This window comes from Solanum lycopersicum, chromosome 9 (genome assembly GCF_036512215.1).
Source record: "Solanum lycopersicum chromosome 9, SLM_r2.1".
Classification (NCBI taxonomy): Eukaryota; Viridiplantae; Streptophyta; class Magnoliopsida; order Solanales; family Solanaceae; genus Solanum; species Solanum lycopersicum.
In genome coordinates this window covers 63,511,518-63,528,669 of record NC_090808.1, presented here as the reverse complement: position 1 = coordinate 63,528,669, position 17,152 = coordinate 63,511,518, and the positions used below count along the sequence as shown (strand labels likewise).

At 32.4% G+C, this 17,152-nt stretch overlaps 2 protein-coding genes and 1 non-coding gene across 3 annotated transcripts; 2 read left to right on the top strand and 1 right to left on the bottom strand.

Annotated features, from left to right (window-relative positions):
- Positions 1-429: 429 nt before the first annotated feature.
- On the top strand, positions 430-9,750 carry LOC101262559 (protein CIA1). The gene is made up of 10 exons (XM_004247423.5): positions 430-1,000; positions 1,664-1,810; positions 2,117-2,335; positions 2,478-2,542; positions 4,059-4,124; positions 4,242-4,304; positions 6,292-6,354; positions 7,029-7,098; positions 8,510-8,593; positions 9,397-9,750. The coding sequence occupies exons 1-10, from the start codon at positions 809-811 to the stop codon at positions 9,481-9,483; spliced, it is 1,056 nt and encodes a 351-aa protein (XP_004247471.1). The 5' UTR covers positions 430-808; the 3' UTR covers positions 9,484-9,750.
- Positions 9,751-13,252: 3,502 nt separating this feature from the next.
- LOC101261268 (F-box protein At4g00893-like) lies at positions 13,253-15,357 on the bottom strand. The gene is made up of 2 exons (XM_004247497.5): positions 15,226-15,357; positions 13,253-14,306 (listed from the first exon to the last, which is right to left on the bottom strand). The coding sequence occupies exons 1-2, from the start codon at positions 15,237-15,239 to the stop codon at positions 13,358-13,360; spliced, it is 963 nt and encodes a 320-aa protein (XP_004247545.1). The 5' UTR covers positions 15,240-15,357; the 3' UTR covers positions 13,253-13,357.
- Positions 15,358-16,973: 1,616 nt separating this feature from the next.
- TRNAP-UGG (transfer RNA proline (anticodon UGG)) lies at positions 16,974-17,045 on the top strand. Its single transcript has one exon. It is a non-coding gene; the product is annotated as a tRNA-Pro (tRNA).
- Positions 17,046-17,152: the final 107 nt, after the last annotated feature.

Here is a 17,152-nt window from a genome sequence, read left to right as displayed (position 1 = left end):
TCGAAACAAAAGAAAATTGCATATATTGTTTGAAAATGACGCAAGAACTAAAAAGTACTATGAATCACAGTAAAATGACAACTAAAAATATGTGAGAATCATATAAGAAATTCCATTGACTTTCCTAAAATCATTTTTATCATATAAAATGAAACAGATGAATAACACATATTATTCGAAAATGACACAAGAAATACATAAATTAACAATTTAAAATATTTTTTTTAAAAAACACATATAATAAATTTAGTTCATATTTTCAATTTTCATTAGTGTCACATAAATTGAAAGAAAATAATTATCATATGTAAGGTCCGCGCTGACGGACACAACTAATATCTAGTGTGTGTATATATATACATATTAAAGAATTGTGAGAGTCAACATCGTTAATTAAATATAAGATCTATTAGGCAAACCCTGCTTGTTAGTCGTTGAACGTGTTTAGGACGCACAATCAAACATATCAATGTATTTTCTTCTAATCTAATATTAATAAAGTGAAAGCAAAAAAGATCAAGAATTAATTAAAAGAAAAACATTTGTGAATTTATATATTATCACTAATAAAGAATAGAATTATAAAAAGAATTAATGAAAAATTACAAAAAAATGAACTGAAACTCTTCTTCGCGTCAACCAAAAGAGAAGCGGAAAATAATAATACATCCGCCCCTAGTGACCGCAGTCATCTAAACCCTCCACCAATCACGGCGGCGCGTATACTATCCTGAACTATCATCCTATCTGCTCCGCCACTTAAGTGGGCAATACAGAGGTTTGCAACCACAGCTCCACCGTTTTTACTATGAATTTTGAGGATGAGAATTTTGAACTGAGAGAGATTCAGAGGCTTGAAGGCCACACCGATAAGGTTTGGAGCGTCGCTTGGAAACCGGCTACCGGAATCAATGGTGTTTCAGCTGTATTTGCTTCCTGCAGCGGCGATAAAACCGTACGAATCTGGGAAGAGGACTCCACAGGCTCTTTCCAGTGTCAGGTTTGGTTTTTGTCTAGACATAAGCAAAATCAAAGCTTTTCATAAATTTGAAATTTTGATACTTGGAGTAGGTAGGAAATAAATTCTATGAGTAAATAAATATCACTTTCTGGTTTGACAATCGAATTTGCTCTACGATCAGTGGATCACTAAGTAAAGAGCTGCAATAAAAATTCAATTTTTTTTTCTAGTAATTAGTAATCTAAAATTTGTTAATAACTTGTTTACTATGAAGTATCAGTTTAATCCAAGAAAAACAAAAATTATGTAGTAGTAGAAATTAGTTCTTCACATGGAAGAAGTTTATGCGCTGGAACTATATTGACAAAGGAGTTACTTGTGAGAGTATCAGCTTCAAATCTGTTGTGTTAGGTTCTGCTTTAGTTCTTTGATCTTTATATTGAGATTTGGTAAGTTTCTCCTTTTATGAAGTATTATTTACTTATGGTAGTTAATTAAATTTATTGGAAAGCACACATGGGGTTGTGCAGCCACAGCCACAAAGCAAGGTGTACATTTTTTCCGTTTTCCTTGTTTCTTCTTCCTCTAGTAGTCTTTCCATGCTCAAGAAGTAACGTCATCTTCATCCTCTAGCTATAATGACTATTCAACCTGTAAGAATAAAAATCAAGCTGTAGTGACTATTTGAAGGAAATTTTGCAGGCTGTTTTGGAGGAAACACATACACGGACTGTTAGATCATGTGCATGGTCACCGTCGGGCAAATTTTTGGCAACAGCTAGCTTTGATGCCACCACTGCTATTTGGGAAAATGTTGGGGTTGACTTTGAGTGTGTCTCCACGTTGGAGGTACAGATACCTATTGGCTTCCGCCTCTCTTTCATTTTTATTACAGCGGCTCTAACAATAACCTCCACAAAGTAGGCAAAACTAATATCTTCTGTCCGTTAATATCTTTTGCATATCACAACATAAACTTCAGAAGAGAATTTGTTACCTGTGGAATTGTGCTTAATCCTTTAATTTGGCTGATATTGCTTTGTGATTCTAATTTACATTTACTTTTATATTTGACCTTTTTTCATTTTCTTTAATGGGCAACAAATCTACTTAACTCTTGTCTGTCTTCTTACTTTTCTTCCGGATAATGTTCAGGGTCATGACAATGAAGTGAAAAGCGTTTCTTGGAATAATTCGGGCTCACTGCTTGCGACATGTGGACGAGATAAGTCGGTTTGGATATGGGAAGTGTTGCCTGGAAATGAGTTTGACTGTGTTTCAGTGTTACTAGGCCACACACAAGATGTTAAGATGGTTCAGTGGAATCCATCTATGGATACTTTGTTCTCATGTAGTTATGATAACACCATTAAGGTATAAGGTTTAACTTTTCATCCCGCCCCCCATCTCTCTCTGTTTTAATACCCCTATTACAGGTATAGAATCGGTAGTCAACTTGTTTTTCATTCATATTTAAGTTATAATATCTAATCTCTAGTGGTTCTTGAAACTGCAGGTTTGGATAGAGGATGGCGATAGTGATGATTGGCATTGTATTCAAACTTTGGGTGAATCTAATAGGTAAGAGTCGTTATTGGGCAAAACAGAATCTTAAATTTATTGTTCCCCAGTATTGATTCAAATCCCATTCAAAAAACACTAGGGATTTGTTCCAGCGGCCGAGGTCTTAGTAATTAGAGTTCCCTAGCACCTGTATTGGCGGGAGATGGTAAGGGCCAGATGATTATTCGAGGTGTGCACAAGTCGGCTCAGACCACTGTTATAAAAAATGTTGAATCTTGAATTTATTGTATTTGCTAGTGGAGAAAAAATTGACCACTTAATTTGTTACTTTTGTCCAAAAAATAAAATAAAAAATGGACCACTTAAACTATGTCATCAAGGTGGTGATTGTATTCTTAGTGTTATAAGCCCTCTTTTATTTAGATTAGCCATATTTTATTGAAATGAGGTGACTTTCTTGGTGTGTAACATGAAGCTAATTTAATGTTGGTTATTAACACCTCCTCTGTCCGAAATTGACAAGTTTTGAGAATGAGAACTTCCTAATGATCATTTGCAGAATATGTGGGATCATAGGTTTTAAATCTTTCTAGGAATAAACAGATGGAAATCTTGCTTGGTAATTTACAAATAAGTTTATCATCATTCAAGAAGATCTCATTATAAGAGTCAATATGAAGTTAAATTTTTGGGGGAAAGAGATAGAGAAGAAGTTGGATAGGTGTCATAACATGGATGAATACTTGCATGCATTAGAGCAAGTGGACTTCTTTAGGCCCAAGTGTACGTTTTTTTTTTAGTTTCTTAGAGTGAAGTTTTTTATCCTTGTTTGTCCTAAAGAAGTTTGCATGTATGAGATTTGAAAGGAAGAGTAACTGTGTCAACAAGCCGAATCCTTTCTTGATGTAAAGGAACATGGGAAGAGATAGCTATGACATTCATTTACTAACTTATTCTTGAACTTGTGAAATTTATTTATTTGTGGGTGGGGAGATTATATGGGTATTGAAAAGCCGAAATATCTTCTTTCGAGCTGCTCTTACGAGTTTGCTCAGAAATGACAGGATAATGTTGTATGATAAATGGATGAAGTATTTTCAGTAATTCTGACCACCACCAGTTGATTGGATAAATAATGTTTGTGATCCCTCATTTATTTTCCCTTTTGGTGGTATATTTCTGTCTAGATAGTGTGTAAATATATCTTTTCTCCTGACAAACCTTTCATTATGCGATTATTTGGAAACTTCATATAATAGTCATCTGTTAGATTGCTGTTTTAGAGTGTCTGAATTCACTTGTAAAACCTTTTGTTTAAACTCTTGCACTCATCCTACTGACAGTGAAAAGGGGTCCATATGTACCCATATCAATGGAATGATTCAGGCATTTAAAAGTTCTGCTCTCAATTTTGTGCCGTCTTGACTGCTCTTTTACTGGTTTATCATATTTCCTCATTGGCCTAAAATGTCAGTGTATGGCCTATAAGAAGCAGTATGAGTGTTTTAGGGTATCAATAACTCTACTTAAAGATGTTTTGGGAGCTTATGTCACTACATGGTTGAACTTTCAGTGGACATACATCTACTGTCTGGTCTCTCTCTTTCGATGCTAGTGGAGACAAAATGGTTTCTTGCAGGTATGTTTTTCTTTCTGCTGAATTCATTTTAAACTATATGCTCTGAAGTCTCTTGAATAGGATAGTTGTTACAGTAACTACTTAAATAGAGTTTACATTGAATTCTGTGACTTGCAGTGATGACCTTACCATTAAGGTATGGACTAGCAAAATGCAGGAAGGGGATCAAAATGCACCTTGGTAAGTGTGATATTATCCTCCCTTTTCTAAGCATAATGTTATCCTATACAGTTGATTCATCCATAAGATAAGGAGTGGCACTACATGATGTAGGATTGGTATCAAACTGCACCCTGTGAACTAAGGGTTGATTGTCGATGATTTTTTTGGAAATCAGGTTAATTTGAAGTTCAAATTTTGCTTGGACATGCAATTTGAATCTCAAAAGGTGGTACTTTTTCTCGGAAACATGATAACCCCACAATTTGTGAAAATTATCAAAACTTTCCCAACACTTGTACAATCTTCCCAAATGAGCAAACCATAATTAGTAAACAAAGTATTGGAAGCACCACATTTATAGATCGTATATCTTCGTGTTCCTTTTATAAATAAGATAAATGCTTGCAATTACAAATGTTAAAATACACATAGTTTTACAAAGATCCATTGGCCCAATAAATCGACAAAAGTAATAACTAGCTATTCTTTAATATAGTCCTCCCCTCATGTATGGTATCGACAATCTCTTCACATCGAGCATGAGTCTTGTTAATTTAAAATTATGCTTATTTTTTTTGCAAAATATGAACTTATGGATCAAGTTTTAAATTTTTTTAAATTGAAATCACAAACTTGGAATTAAATTCCTACTCTTGGGAGAATTTGATATTTGAAATCATGATTTGAAGTTTAAGTTTGTTTAAATGTCATAACAAATGCTAATATCAAATCAAAATTTCAAATTTGAGCTTCAAATTGCATGGCCGAACGCCTACTAGTAATCAAGTGTGCAAGATATTAAAGCCTTCTGGGTGTATGATTTCTTCTGTTTCATGACTTTTACCTTTTTCTGGTTTATTAGTGTTTGTAGTTATGAAGTATTTACTTTTACATCCAAAACCAAAACGTTAAAAGATACTTTTTCGTATAAGGTATTGTAGCAGGGCGCCTCTATGTAGTTATGAACTATTTTATATCCTAAACCAACGTTAAAGAATATTTTTTCGTATAAGGTACTGCAGCAGGGTGCCTTAATGAGCCATCCTTATTTGTCTCTGGGCAATGTAATTAAGCAACAACATGCTCAGTTTTACGTGATTCAGCCGCCAATTAGACATGTAGATTCCAGTAAATCCTTTTGTATAAATATTATAATGCCAATTTGTTTCCAAAAGAAAGGGTTTGTATGATTCGAATATCAGTTAATGCATTAGGTGGACAATGATTTTTGTTCAGCTAAGACAACATTCATTGGTTTGTTCAAATTTTTCCTCATGCAGTCATGCCAAGAATGGTCCTCATTCGATTGGTGAACTTGTTCGATGTAGTTGTTCTTGTTGAAGTGTGTGATCGTCTCATCTAAAATTTTAAGCTGTTAGATAGACGATGCTTTTGTTTGTCTCTGGGCAATGTTATTAAGCAACAACATGCTCAGTTTTAAACGGTTCAGCCACCAATTAGCCATGTAAAATTCCAGTAAATTCCTTTTGTATAAATATTATAATGCCAATTTGTTTCCAAAAGAAAGGGTTTGTATAATTTGAATATCAATTAATGCATAAGGTGGACAATGATTTTTGTTCAGCTAAGACAACATTTATTGGTTTGTTCAAATTTTTCCTCATGCAGTCATGCCAAGAATGGTCTCATTCGATTGGTGAACTATGTTCGATGTAGTTGTTCTTGTTGAAGTGTATGATTGTCTCATCTAAATTTTTAAGCTGTTAGATAGAGCATGCTTTTATTTACTTACTTATGTCCTCAATACACGGACCTGATTCTTTTTCATGGCCAAGCATGTGGAAATTCTCTCTTTTTTTAAAAAAAATAATGGTCGGCGATGAGACTTGAACACCATGTTAAAGTGTGTGGCCATCTCGTTTAAAAGCTTAAACTTTTATAGAGAGGATACTTTTATTCACTTAATTATTATTTCAACAGTTCTCGGTAGTTACTATGTTTGCCAACTCCTGATTAGCAACCATCTCCTTTTTGTGCTTTTCAGGGAACATGTCTGCACCCTATCTGGATATCATGATAGGACAATTTTCTCAGTTCATTGGTCAAGGTAGCTTCTCTATGACCCTGTTTGGATGGGCATAAAGCTTCTTTTAAGTTCTTTTCAGCCTTTTGGAGTGTTGAGCAAAATTCATAGTAACTTTTAAGTTAAGTGCTTTTAAGCCAAAAGCAATAAGTTGGCAACTGTATTACTTCAGCTTAACAACTTTTTTGCTTTGATTAATCTGTTAACTTTTTTATCATAAATAATTATTTTTATCCAATATAAATTAACTCCAGGACTTGAAGCTTAAAAGCTACTTATATTCAGCCAATCAGAACAGGTTCTATATCTATTTTCTTATCATACTCATGCTAAGTATGCTTTCCCTTTTTGAAACCCCTAATATTACCTTTCTCTGATAAGGTTTTTCTTTTGTCTCTTTTTCTTAAAGTGTGTTTTTAGTTTGTTTTTTTTTTTTTTTTTTTGGGGGGTGGGGGGGGGGGTATCAATAAAATCTCTTGCATCTTTTTCCATAAATAAAGAGTTTTATACCTTGTGTGGTGCTGTCTAGATTTTATGTTTGATCAGTTTTATCAGGACTAGTATGCATGTTATTACCTTAGTTGCCTCGGGGGCAATTTGTAAACATTATATGAATTTTTCAGTAATGAGGGCTTGTAGTTATGATAATTTGCCCTGTCATCCTACAGTCTAACATACTTCATATGCTAAAATGTCAGGGAAGGAATAATTGCTAGTGGAGCAGCTGATGACGCTATATGTTTATTTGTTGAGAATAATGACAATGAGGTATTAAAACACCTTTATTGTCCCTTTTTCTTTTAATAATCATGTATTCCAGATATAATATCTACAATGGCGGATCCAAGAATTCACTACGGGATGTCAAATTTTGTAGTAAACCCACGAAAGAAGCCAAAAGGAGTCAATATATAGTATATACACATAAAAATATTTTTTTACCTAGCTACTCAGTGTAATTTTCTCTGAAGGGTGTCAATTGACACCCCTCGAATACATGTGGCTCCTACACTGATATCTAGCACAGTGGTGAATTTTGTCCTGCTCTGTTCTCACTTCCCCCAATCCTTCTCTTATTCACTCCAATTCTTTGGGGAGCTAGATTGTGGGGTGTTCTTCAGGGAAGTCATTGTTCACCCTCTGCTATGTGGTTCCTTGCTAAAATATTGACTTCTTGAGTTTTTGTGGGTTCTTTATTTCTTGTGAAGGAAGTAACTGGAGTGACTACTTCCTTTTTATTCTTTTTCTAGATGTTGGGTCTCTGTGAAAAGACCGACAGAGGTGAGTTTTCATTTGGTTACCTCAGGCTCCCTGTTTAAATACCATTAAGTTAGTAAATACAATTCAGGTGGATCTGTTATTCTGTCATAAAAGAAACTAAATAGCTCAGAGGACCGCTTCTTTTTCCTACAATTTTCAAGTTTTCCAGGCTAATGAGCAGATGACAGTGTCCCAGTTTCATGGGAAATAGGAATAACAACCTGGAGATTTCAGGTTCGGATCCCATCTAGAACACTAGGATTGTTCCCATTGACTTCAAGCCTTGCTGGCTGGATTACCTTGGCAGCATTTTCTTGCACGCTGAACAGGCTGCCTGATAGTAGTCGAGGTGCCAGCAAGCTTCCACAAACTCCAGCCATGTATATAAATATAAATGGGAGAAAAGAGAAGATTTACAGTAAAGGATCCTGATAACTGCGTAGGACAGTACTTGGTTCCTGACTTAGTGCCCGTTTGGATTGACTTATTTTATGTGTTTTTAAGCAGTTTTGAAGTGTTTGGGTAAAGTTAAAAAGTGCTTATAAGCACTTTTTTTAAAGATAAAATAACAAAAATAAGCCAAAAGTCATAAGTTAGAAATTCTAACTTATGGCTTTTGGCTTATAAGTCATAAGCCAATCCAAATAGGCCCTTAGTTCTTCTGGCCTAATCATCTATCCACTTGAATATCTTTGTTAAATTTTGATACATTGTCAGGAAGAAAAATATGTTAAATCAGGCTGAGTAGAAAATCCATTAGAGACGGCTGTAAAATTAGAAAAAATTGCCTCCATTAACTGTATTATAATTCTAAAAAGTCATATGAATGTTGTCGATATACAACTACTGCAAGTATTCTATTATCACCTCTTCCAACTCTCATTTGGCATAACAATAAAAATTTACTGTCTGATGGCAGGTTGAGGGACCTTCATTTAAACTACTTCTGAAGAAAGAGAAGGCTCATGAAATGGATGTAAATTCTGTGCAATGGAACTCTGGGGTAAGTCAATGGGGTACCAGACTCAGATTTTTGACATTTACTTGTTCATCTGTTGTTGCTTTGACTCTGTATTAGTCTCTGCTGCAAGATGATTTATTTTTTAGTAGAAGCCAAGATCACCTGAAAATTTCTTCAGCTTGTTAGGGCTGATAATCTGTTACCCATTCAATCCCTTGTTTAATTGCCACGTTGAAGTGTAACTAGTGTCTGACCTTTCCAACGTATCTTGGATTGGCGCTTGATGATGCAGTAATCTGCTTGTTTCGTATAGCAGTCTTACTGTGGATAAGACGAGTGGCACCTAAATTCGGACATGCTAGATTGAGAAAAGCTTATTAAGATGATGTTTCATTTTTTGATATATGAATTTGATGTCTGACCAATATTCCGTTTGAATCTCGACTTTCAAATCCACAATTCTAAATGGAGCCTTGGGTTATTGTGCGGTGAGATGGTATTACACATTATAAATGTTGGCATTACTGAGAACACATAAAAGCATTTAACTTTGTTAACCTCAGTTTTTCGTTACTTTCCGTTGACTTATGTGGCACATAATGTGTCAGAGCTGACTATTTGTGTCGGGTACGTCAAATATATTAGGCACTAAAATGATTGTTGTAAGGTTTTCAAGGAGATGAAATGTTTGTCTTCAGTTGTGTTCTCAAATATTCAATCTTAAACTGTTTCGTGTAGAGGCTATTTGAGTTTCATTTCTATGTCCCTCACAGCATGAAAATAAGATTCTCTTTGGTTAAATAAATGCTCTGCAGTATGTTTACGTTCTTCTGTCAATCATGCAGGATAGGAGGCTTCTTGCTTCGGCCAGTGATGATGGGACTGTGAAGATATGGGAGTTGGTTCGTCTCTCTGGACAGAAGTTGCTGTGAACATAGCTTCACAGCGGATATTAGAAAGCAATGCACATCATTTTCCGATGTAGAAACGTAATTTACAGTCATTTCGAGCCTTTATGAAGTCTTCCAGAAAATGTTAGCTTTAGAAATGTGTTTGGAACAAAGTGTTAGCTTTAGGCTTTAGAACTGGGTGTGGAACACACATATTGAGATATTGACATGTTGAGAACCTCCAGCATTTATAAGTTTGTTTTTGAAAAATATATTGTAATGAGTAAAGAAGATATTTGGAATTCTCAATTAATAGGCTAAAAATAGTAAACTCACTATAGTAACTAATCAATATTTTCTTAATAGGTGTGTAAAATTTAAATTTGACAAGTAAAAAAAGATCGAGGGAGTTTGTTTAGTACTGATTTATCATCATTTTCCTCTATCCTTCCAATTATTTGTTCATAAACTCAATGGAGTTCCAATATTATCTCTGATGTTTCACGGTACATATAAGTTATAACTATATATAGTATAATTAACTTTTCAATATATTTGAGAATTAAGGCTGACTATAGACGTTAATGCTAAAATATTGCAGGTATCGTTTGTGTTTTGCTTATCCTTTAATAATTTATTTTTGTACCTCACCTGTTTATAATAGTTTTATTTAGGGGTGTCAAAAGTGAACCCAAACATAGTTAATCTGCTCAATCCGTCCAGAATTTTAAGGGTTGGACTCAAGATAATTTAAATTGAGTTCATTCTCAACCCATTCAAGCTTAACTCATTCGAAGAAAATTCTCAATTGAGCCCAATTCAATCTCCAATTTCAATCCGTTTTAAAACTTTTTATTAAGATATGTTTATATATGGAAGGTATGAATTATTATCTTTTTAACATCTTTTAGGATTTATCTATCCATTTGTTACTTTTTTAACAAAAAGTTCTTGAGCGGGAATTCAAATTCAAACTTATCAAACTTAGAGCGTAGGGTCAAATTCAAACGATCATATCATTAACACAAAATGAATTAGGTGGTCCATGACCTATCAAAATTAAAGATCTCTGAATCCCTTTTTCAACACCACCGAGTTTCCCTAATTTCAAGCTCAGAGTAAAAAGTTATGCTCGAAATAGTGAAGCCCTATGGACAGAGCATCTTCACGACTCACTTGACGGGTCGTGGGGATCTAGACAGCCCTTGAATCCTGTTTTGAAGTCACTTCGTCAACTTTTAAGTCAGGGTCGTATTGGTCTTTTTCCCTATGCCTTTGGTACTTAAATTACGTTGTTTTACTCAGTCAAAGCCTAATAATATAGTCGATACTACATAGAACCCTCACTCTCCTCAAAATTATCCAACTTAGAAAGAAAAGATTAGAAAGAGGCGACATTTACTCCCAAGAACAAGTAGAGGTGTTCATCAAGTTCAACCCTAAAATTTGAAGGATTTAGCCATAGTTATTGTTACTAGGTATGTGTGATTTCACTAATAGGTTTCTCCCACCCATAAGATCCCTAGAATTCAGTCAGTTCTTCAATTGCTCATAAATTGTTCAGACCTAGGGTTTCCAAAACCTTGGGGATTCATTGTGATGTTAGTTGTTATAGTTTCACGATCTAACTAACATGTTTCTTGAAAAATTTACATAGTTTCATGTATAGGATCCAGAACCCTAGCTTGTATTAACTATCAATATTTCATTAATTGTACTTGCTAGGTAGTTTTGTACTTGCTTGGTAGTTCATTCAGAAAGTCATGCTTTAAAATTCAAATGTCATATCTTTTAGTGTATTTATGTTGCATTCTCAAATAACATATCAATATTTTGAGCTACTCATTATTTCAGTACATTTTAGCTATACATATTCAGTTGGGAGTAGACGACTTAGCAATGAATTAAATTAGGGTTCAACGTACCCTTAAATTTCAGAACTACGTTGCCAACATAGGTTCAAAATTCCACTCTGTTGGGCATCATCTTTTAGCAATCATGTGATTTATGTCGGTTAAAAGTAGCTCTCATAGTCATATTTTATTGCATCGACCATGTTATGAAAATTTACTTCAATATTTAGTTCGACATGTTATTTTCATGGTTAGTACTTGGTCATTACATCTAGCTCAGTTTTTAGTTATACTTCAATACAACTTATCTATATTGTTCACCATGCATGCTTCCGTACATTTAAAGTACTGACACATACTTTTGCGCTACATCGTTGTATGATGTAGGTTCAGGTAGGGGTGACAAATCATTGGATTGGATCAGATTTAATGGGTTGCATATGGATTGAGAAAAAAATGGTTTGGATTACAATCTATCCAAATATAATATGGGCAAATATGATTTGGGCAAAATGGTTATAACCCATTTAAATAAATTTGTTTTTCAAAAAAAAAAAAATTACCCCTCCCTACAAGCACCCCACCCCTTGGCCCCCCTCTGACCTTCCACCAATCTACTCCTAAATATTTTTTGTTTTCGAAAAATAAAAAATAATAATTTTCTGCCCCCAACCGCTAGCACCCCCACCCCTGCCCCACCTTCCACCTACTGACTCCTAAATTTAAATATTTCGTTTCTCACTTATATGGGGTGAATATGGATTCTCATGTTAAACCATTTTGTCTATATTTGTATGAGTTTAAATAAGTTGAAGACTATATTAACCCATTTAAGAAAATGAAAGAAAATATGAGGAATCTATTTAATTTAATATGGGCAAAATGGTTTCATTTCATTTATATGGACTGAAGTTGTCACCTAGATTCTGGCGCTCAGCATCCAGATCACGCTTGGTTCGACTTCCAGACTATACTCAACAACTTCAGTGGTGAGTCCTCATAGTTCGAGGATGTTTCTTTATACTTTTGATTTAGTTAGCTTATTATCATTCTTTTAGTATTTTTAGAGTTAGTTGGGGACTTTGCCCAACAACTCATCAGTATTAGAGGCTTTCATATTGTTTTGGGTTGCTCCCTTTGACATTCAATTATATTTTCATTTGAAGTTCTTTTAGTTTTGATTTTGTTTTACATTTATGCTTCCACTTACTTAGTTGTATTTCACTATGCTTGTGATATGACAACCTCATTATTTAGCTTGGGGTGCTAGGTCTCGTGTTGCGTCTAGGGAGTAATCTCGGAGTGTGAAAATACTACTATCATATATATTAACATTTTAATATTTCTTTCAAATAGTTACATATCTTACCACTTTTGATTTTATATCATATATCATATATTATTGAAGATACAAATTGATACCAACATCCCTTACAATTAAGATTGTTTAATTGTCTCTTTTAATCTATTCTTTCATTCCAAATCAATTCCTCTCTATCAATTCTCCACTCCATATTTATCACTCAATTATCTCTCCTCTTTTATGGTTCAAGAATTTCACCATACAATTTCATACAAATTCTCCTGAATCCAAACCTTATTGTATATTATACCTTTTTTAACAAGACCAAAAACAAGTAATTGTTAAAAGATAGCTCTCCGAGTTAATTGATGGTTCGGACCAACATATCACATTCATCGTCGTTGACTCCACAAACTCTCTATTATCGATGCCATGAATTTTATGGATTCGTAGACGGTGACAAAGGTACAAAGGGGGAGAAGAATTATAATAATTTCTTCTATATGTGTCTCAGATTCAAAAACTTTAATCTTGTTTTATATCCTATATAATGTTATTTTACATATTTTGTATCTAATTTTATTTGACAAAAAATTTCACTATTTCTTTTACATTATTTTCTCCAAATAGAAAATGGTTAGGAGCTAAGGAAGAATTTAATCAATTTTTGTAGAAATAGTCAAAAGTAAACTGTCCACTATACTCCAACAAAATAAAAGAAACAGAAATTGATATAACTAACTAGATGAAAACCACAAAGTCACCAAGTATAATTTGGAGGGAGTTGAAAGTATCTAGGCTGAATCCAAATTCCTTTAAAATGTTGAGCATTTGTTCCTTCCATTGCCTCAATGTTTTCATTGTGGATCAAAACTTCTACATCCCTTCCAAAATAAGTAGCACCACAAGTAGTAATAGTAACATCATCACCAAGATTCATCTGTTTTTTCAAATTACTTCTACTAAAATGTTTGTCCTTGTACCTAAATGACAAGGTTTCCATATTTTGATCCCTATTAGTAGTATGGTCAACTATTATGAACATCTCAAACCTTTTATCTTCCAATCTGAATGTCAACAACTTCTTAAAACTATCCATCACATAGAGACATCCTTGTTGAAAAGTAGCACATTTAGCATCACCAAAACTCTTCTGATAAAACTTGAGATCATAATCATACTTGATCCACATGCTAGCTCCGCGTTCTAGCACATTCACCTCAACAATATCATCATTTTTCTTGTAAATGATAGCGGTGACACAATCCGTTGAGGAAGGAGGTGAAGTAAATGCAGCAACCGCGGGAGTGTTTTCTAGTCCTTGAATAGGTGGGAGGTCAATTTTGACACGGGAGAAAGGGCAGAAGAAGAAAATGTTACCTCTTTGCGATATGAGTAACCAACCTTGAGTTGATGCAAGGCAAGTTGCTTGTTTCAACTCGGGGATATTGATGGTATAACTCTTGTTGGTGGTTGGATTAAAGAGGATAGTATTCTCATCGCGATCATTATGAAGAAGGAAACAGAGCTTTGAGTTGAGAGACGTTGATTCAATAGAGGCTGAAGCTGTGAAGGAAGCAGAACGCCAATCTTTGCAGACTCCGCGAAAGCCAAGAAGATCAATTATTCCTAAACTCTCTGCTATTTCACTTAAAAGCTCTGGATATAGATCACACCATGTTCTTGATGGAATCCTTGTCCTAATGTACCTTCACAACAATAAAATTAGTGCAAAGTTAGAAAATAGATATGAAACATGTTTTGACATTCTATTTACGACTTGTTAGATATGAAAGACAATGTTTGTAGACACATAATTTGTATACTAAAACATTACACAAACATTTATAGATATGTAGAAAATGGCTACAATACAACAATTATAAGCAAATTCAAATAAAAATATATGTAAAAATAGAAATTTTCTGTAAAGAAACTAAACTAACGAAACTAAATTTTTATTACAAATATTTAATGTTAAAGTTGAGGTGTGTTTTTAAATGGGTAAGTAAAATAGCGTCAAATTGTATGGTAACCAAACTAAACTAGCGAAACTAGTTTTTTTTTAAAAAAAAAATATTTAGTATTAAAGTTGGGGTGTGTTTTTCATCTTATGAATATGAAATAAACTTGAACTAGACAAAGTAAATGGATAAGTAAAATAGCGTCAAATATAAAATAAACGGGTAAGTAAAATAGCTGATGTATGGATACTTATTAATATAATATAAGAAAATGTATTGAAACAATTAATGTATGAAACAATTAAAGCTTATTAATATAAGAATAAGAAAATATATTGAAGCAGTTGAATAAAATAAAAAAATAGTTGAGTGGTTTGTTGATAAAATTATGGTATAGAAAATAAACATTTGATTAGCAATTTATATATAATTATGAATGTGATTTATGATAACAAAACTTAAATTGACTGAATTGAATTCAAACAAAAATCATATATTTTGGTGTACTGAAATTAGATCATAGAAACAAAATTAATAGACATTCGATGATGAATATATATAAGATCTGTTAGATAACGATACTAGGAATATCAACTAATGCAATTAACAACCCTAAATAAATATTGAAGACGAAAACAAGAAAATAAGGAATTTGAATACTTACTCTTCTTCTTCCATTATTAGGTTAAAATAAAGCTTTTTTAGATGCAAAATTATGAACAGAGAAAACACTAATTTATTTATATATATAAATTATGTTTGTCAACAAACCAAACGCATTTAATCTTTAGGTCTCCTACTTACCCACGCAGTTGTTTTCTGTTACAATACAAATTCATAACTATACCAAAATATTCTCCCTTTTTTGTTATAAACTTATTTTCGTTTTAAATTCTACAATAGATAAAAATGCTTTTTTTTTTTTTAATAAGTATTAAATCTCGTTTGTTTATTTTTATTTATTACAAGAGGTATCAACTCTTAATATTTAGTATTTTAAAATTGACTACTATTATTTTATTTCATATTTGTTTCCTTATATAGAATAAGGATATTATTTAAGCCTTAAGGTGTTATACTAATATATTTTTTTTTTTTGGCTACACCTATATATGTTAGGTGTTTAGTAATTGACACAAGTTTTAGTTTTAATTAAATTGAAAAATTATCTATCATATGTAATTGTGTTAGTTATTATTAAGTTAATAGACCTCTATAATTTATAGGATTTCATATGGATAGTATATATATTTGACGTATTTATTCTATCTTTGGGACATCAATTTATTTTATTTTCTTTTACTGATTTTAGATCATGGTTCTTGTCTTATATTTAATTTTCAATAATGACCATTCGATTGGTCCCAAAAATGTCATTATGAGATGGGATTAAAACTTGTAAACTGGGACATCATATTTTTTTAGGGGTCTCATTTTTTTATTTTTATTTTTTACTTATAAATATTATTTTTTACAAAAATTATACATACTATGATTTCTATTAAGGAAATTGCATGTGAAATAACTATAGAACTTGCATTTTGTCTAAACAGTTAAAAAAAATATTTGATAATAAAACCACAAAATCCCTTAAAATTAGATTGGTTATTTTTTCTCTATATATATGAACTGAGATCTAGATGAGAATTTTGAAAAATATTGTCTTTAACCTTGAGCTTTTTTAATACATAATTGTTTAAATTATTATTTTTTAATTAAACGTGTTAAGAGAAATAATATGTGTGGGAGATAATAATGAAAATACTCAATGAAATAAAAAGACTTGATTCTTTTCTAAATACACATATTGCTTATAGAATAAAAATTTTATCGTTCTTGTAACCGTTATCTCAATTCTTAACCCAAAGAAGTTTTTCGAAACTTAAATTGATTAAGAGTCTGTTTGGATTGACTTTTGGCTTTTGACTTATTTTGGTTATTTTTAAAATAATAAGTGCTTATGAACACTTTTTAACTTTACCGAAACACTTAGAAAGTGCTTAAAAGCTATTTTGGCTTTAAAACACCTAAATAAGTCAATATAAACGGACATTAAATCTTATTGAATGAATTAACTATATTATCATTTTGAAAATAATTATCAAAACAGTAACTAATGACTTCACATCTAAAAAAAGTTACAAAAATAAATTATAATTAAATAAAAGTATATATGATAAAAATAATAATATTAGAACCCCTCTCTTAAGTTTCGCTTGAGGCCCCGAATTTTATTGAGTCGCCTCGAGTAGTGCATACTATATAATATATACATATACAATACGTATAATTTACACACCATTTTTTTTATGAATAAATTCGATATTTCAAAGATTAAATATAAATAACAAAAAGGTATCATTATTTTTTTATAAAATAAAGTTAAATAAATTAATATCAATAACATAAAAAGGGCGTTTGGTCTAGTGGTATGATTCTCGCTTTGGGTGCGAGAGGTCCCGAGTTCGATTCTCGGAACGCCCCAATTAATATTTTTTTTCCAACTTAAATAAATAATCCTACTTGATATTAATATTTTTATTATATATATAAAAAAATTGAAACTTTACATACTTTGAAAAAAAACTAGT

Excerpts from the sequence above, each read along its gene's own strand:
- LOC101262559 (XM_004247423.5), top strand. The coding sequence starts at position 809 with ATGAATTTTGAGGATGAGAATTTTGAACTGAGAGAGATTCAGAGGCTT. Across the intron at positions 1,001-1,663 it reads CAGGCTCTTTCCAGTGTCAG|GCTGTTTTGGAGGAAACACA; the intron begins GTTTGGTTTTTG and ends GAAATTTTGCAG. Across the intron at positions 4,125-4,241 it reads GACAAAATGGTTTCTTGCAG|TGATGACCTTACCATTAAGG; the intron begins GTATGTTTTTCT and ends TGTGACTTGCAG.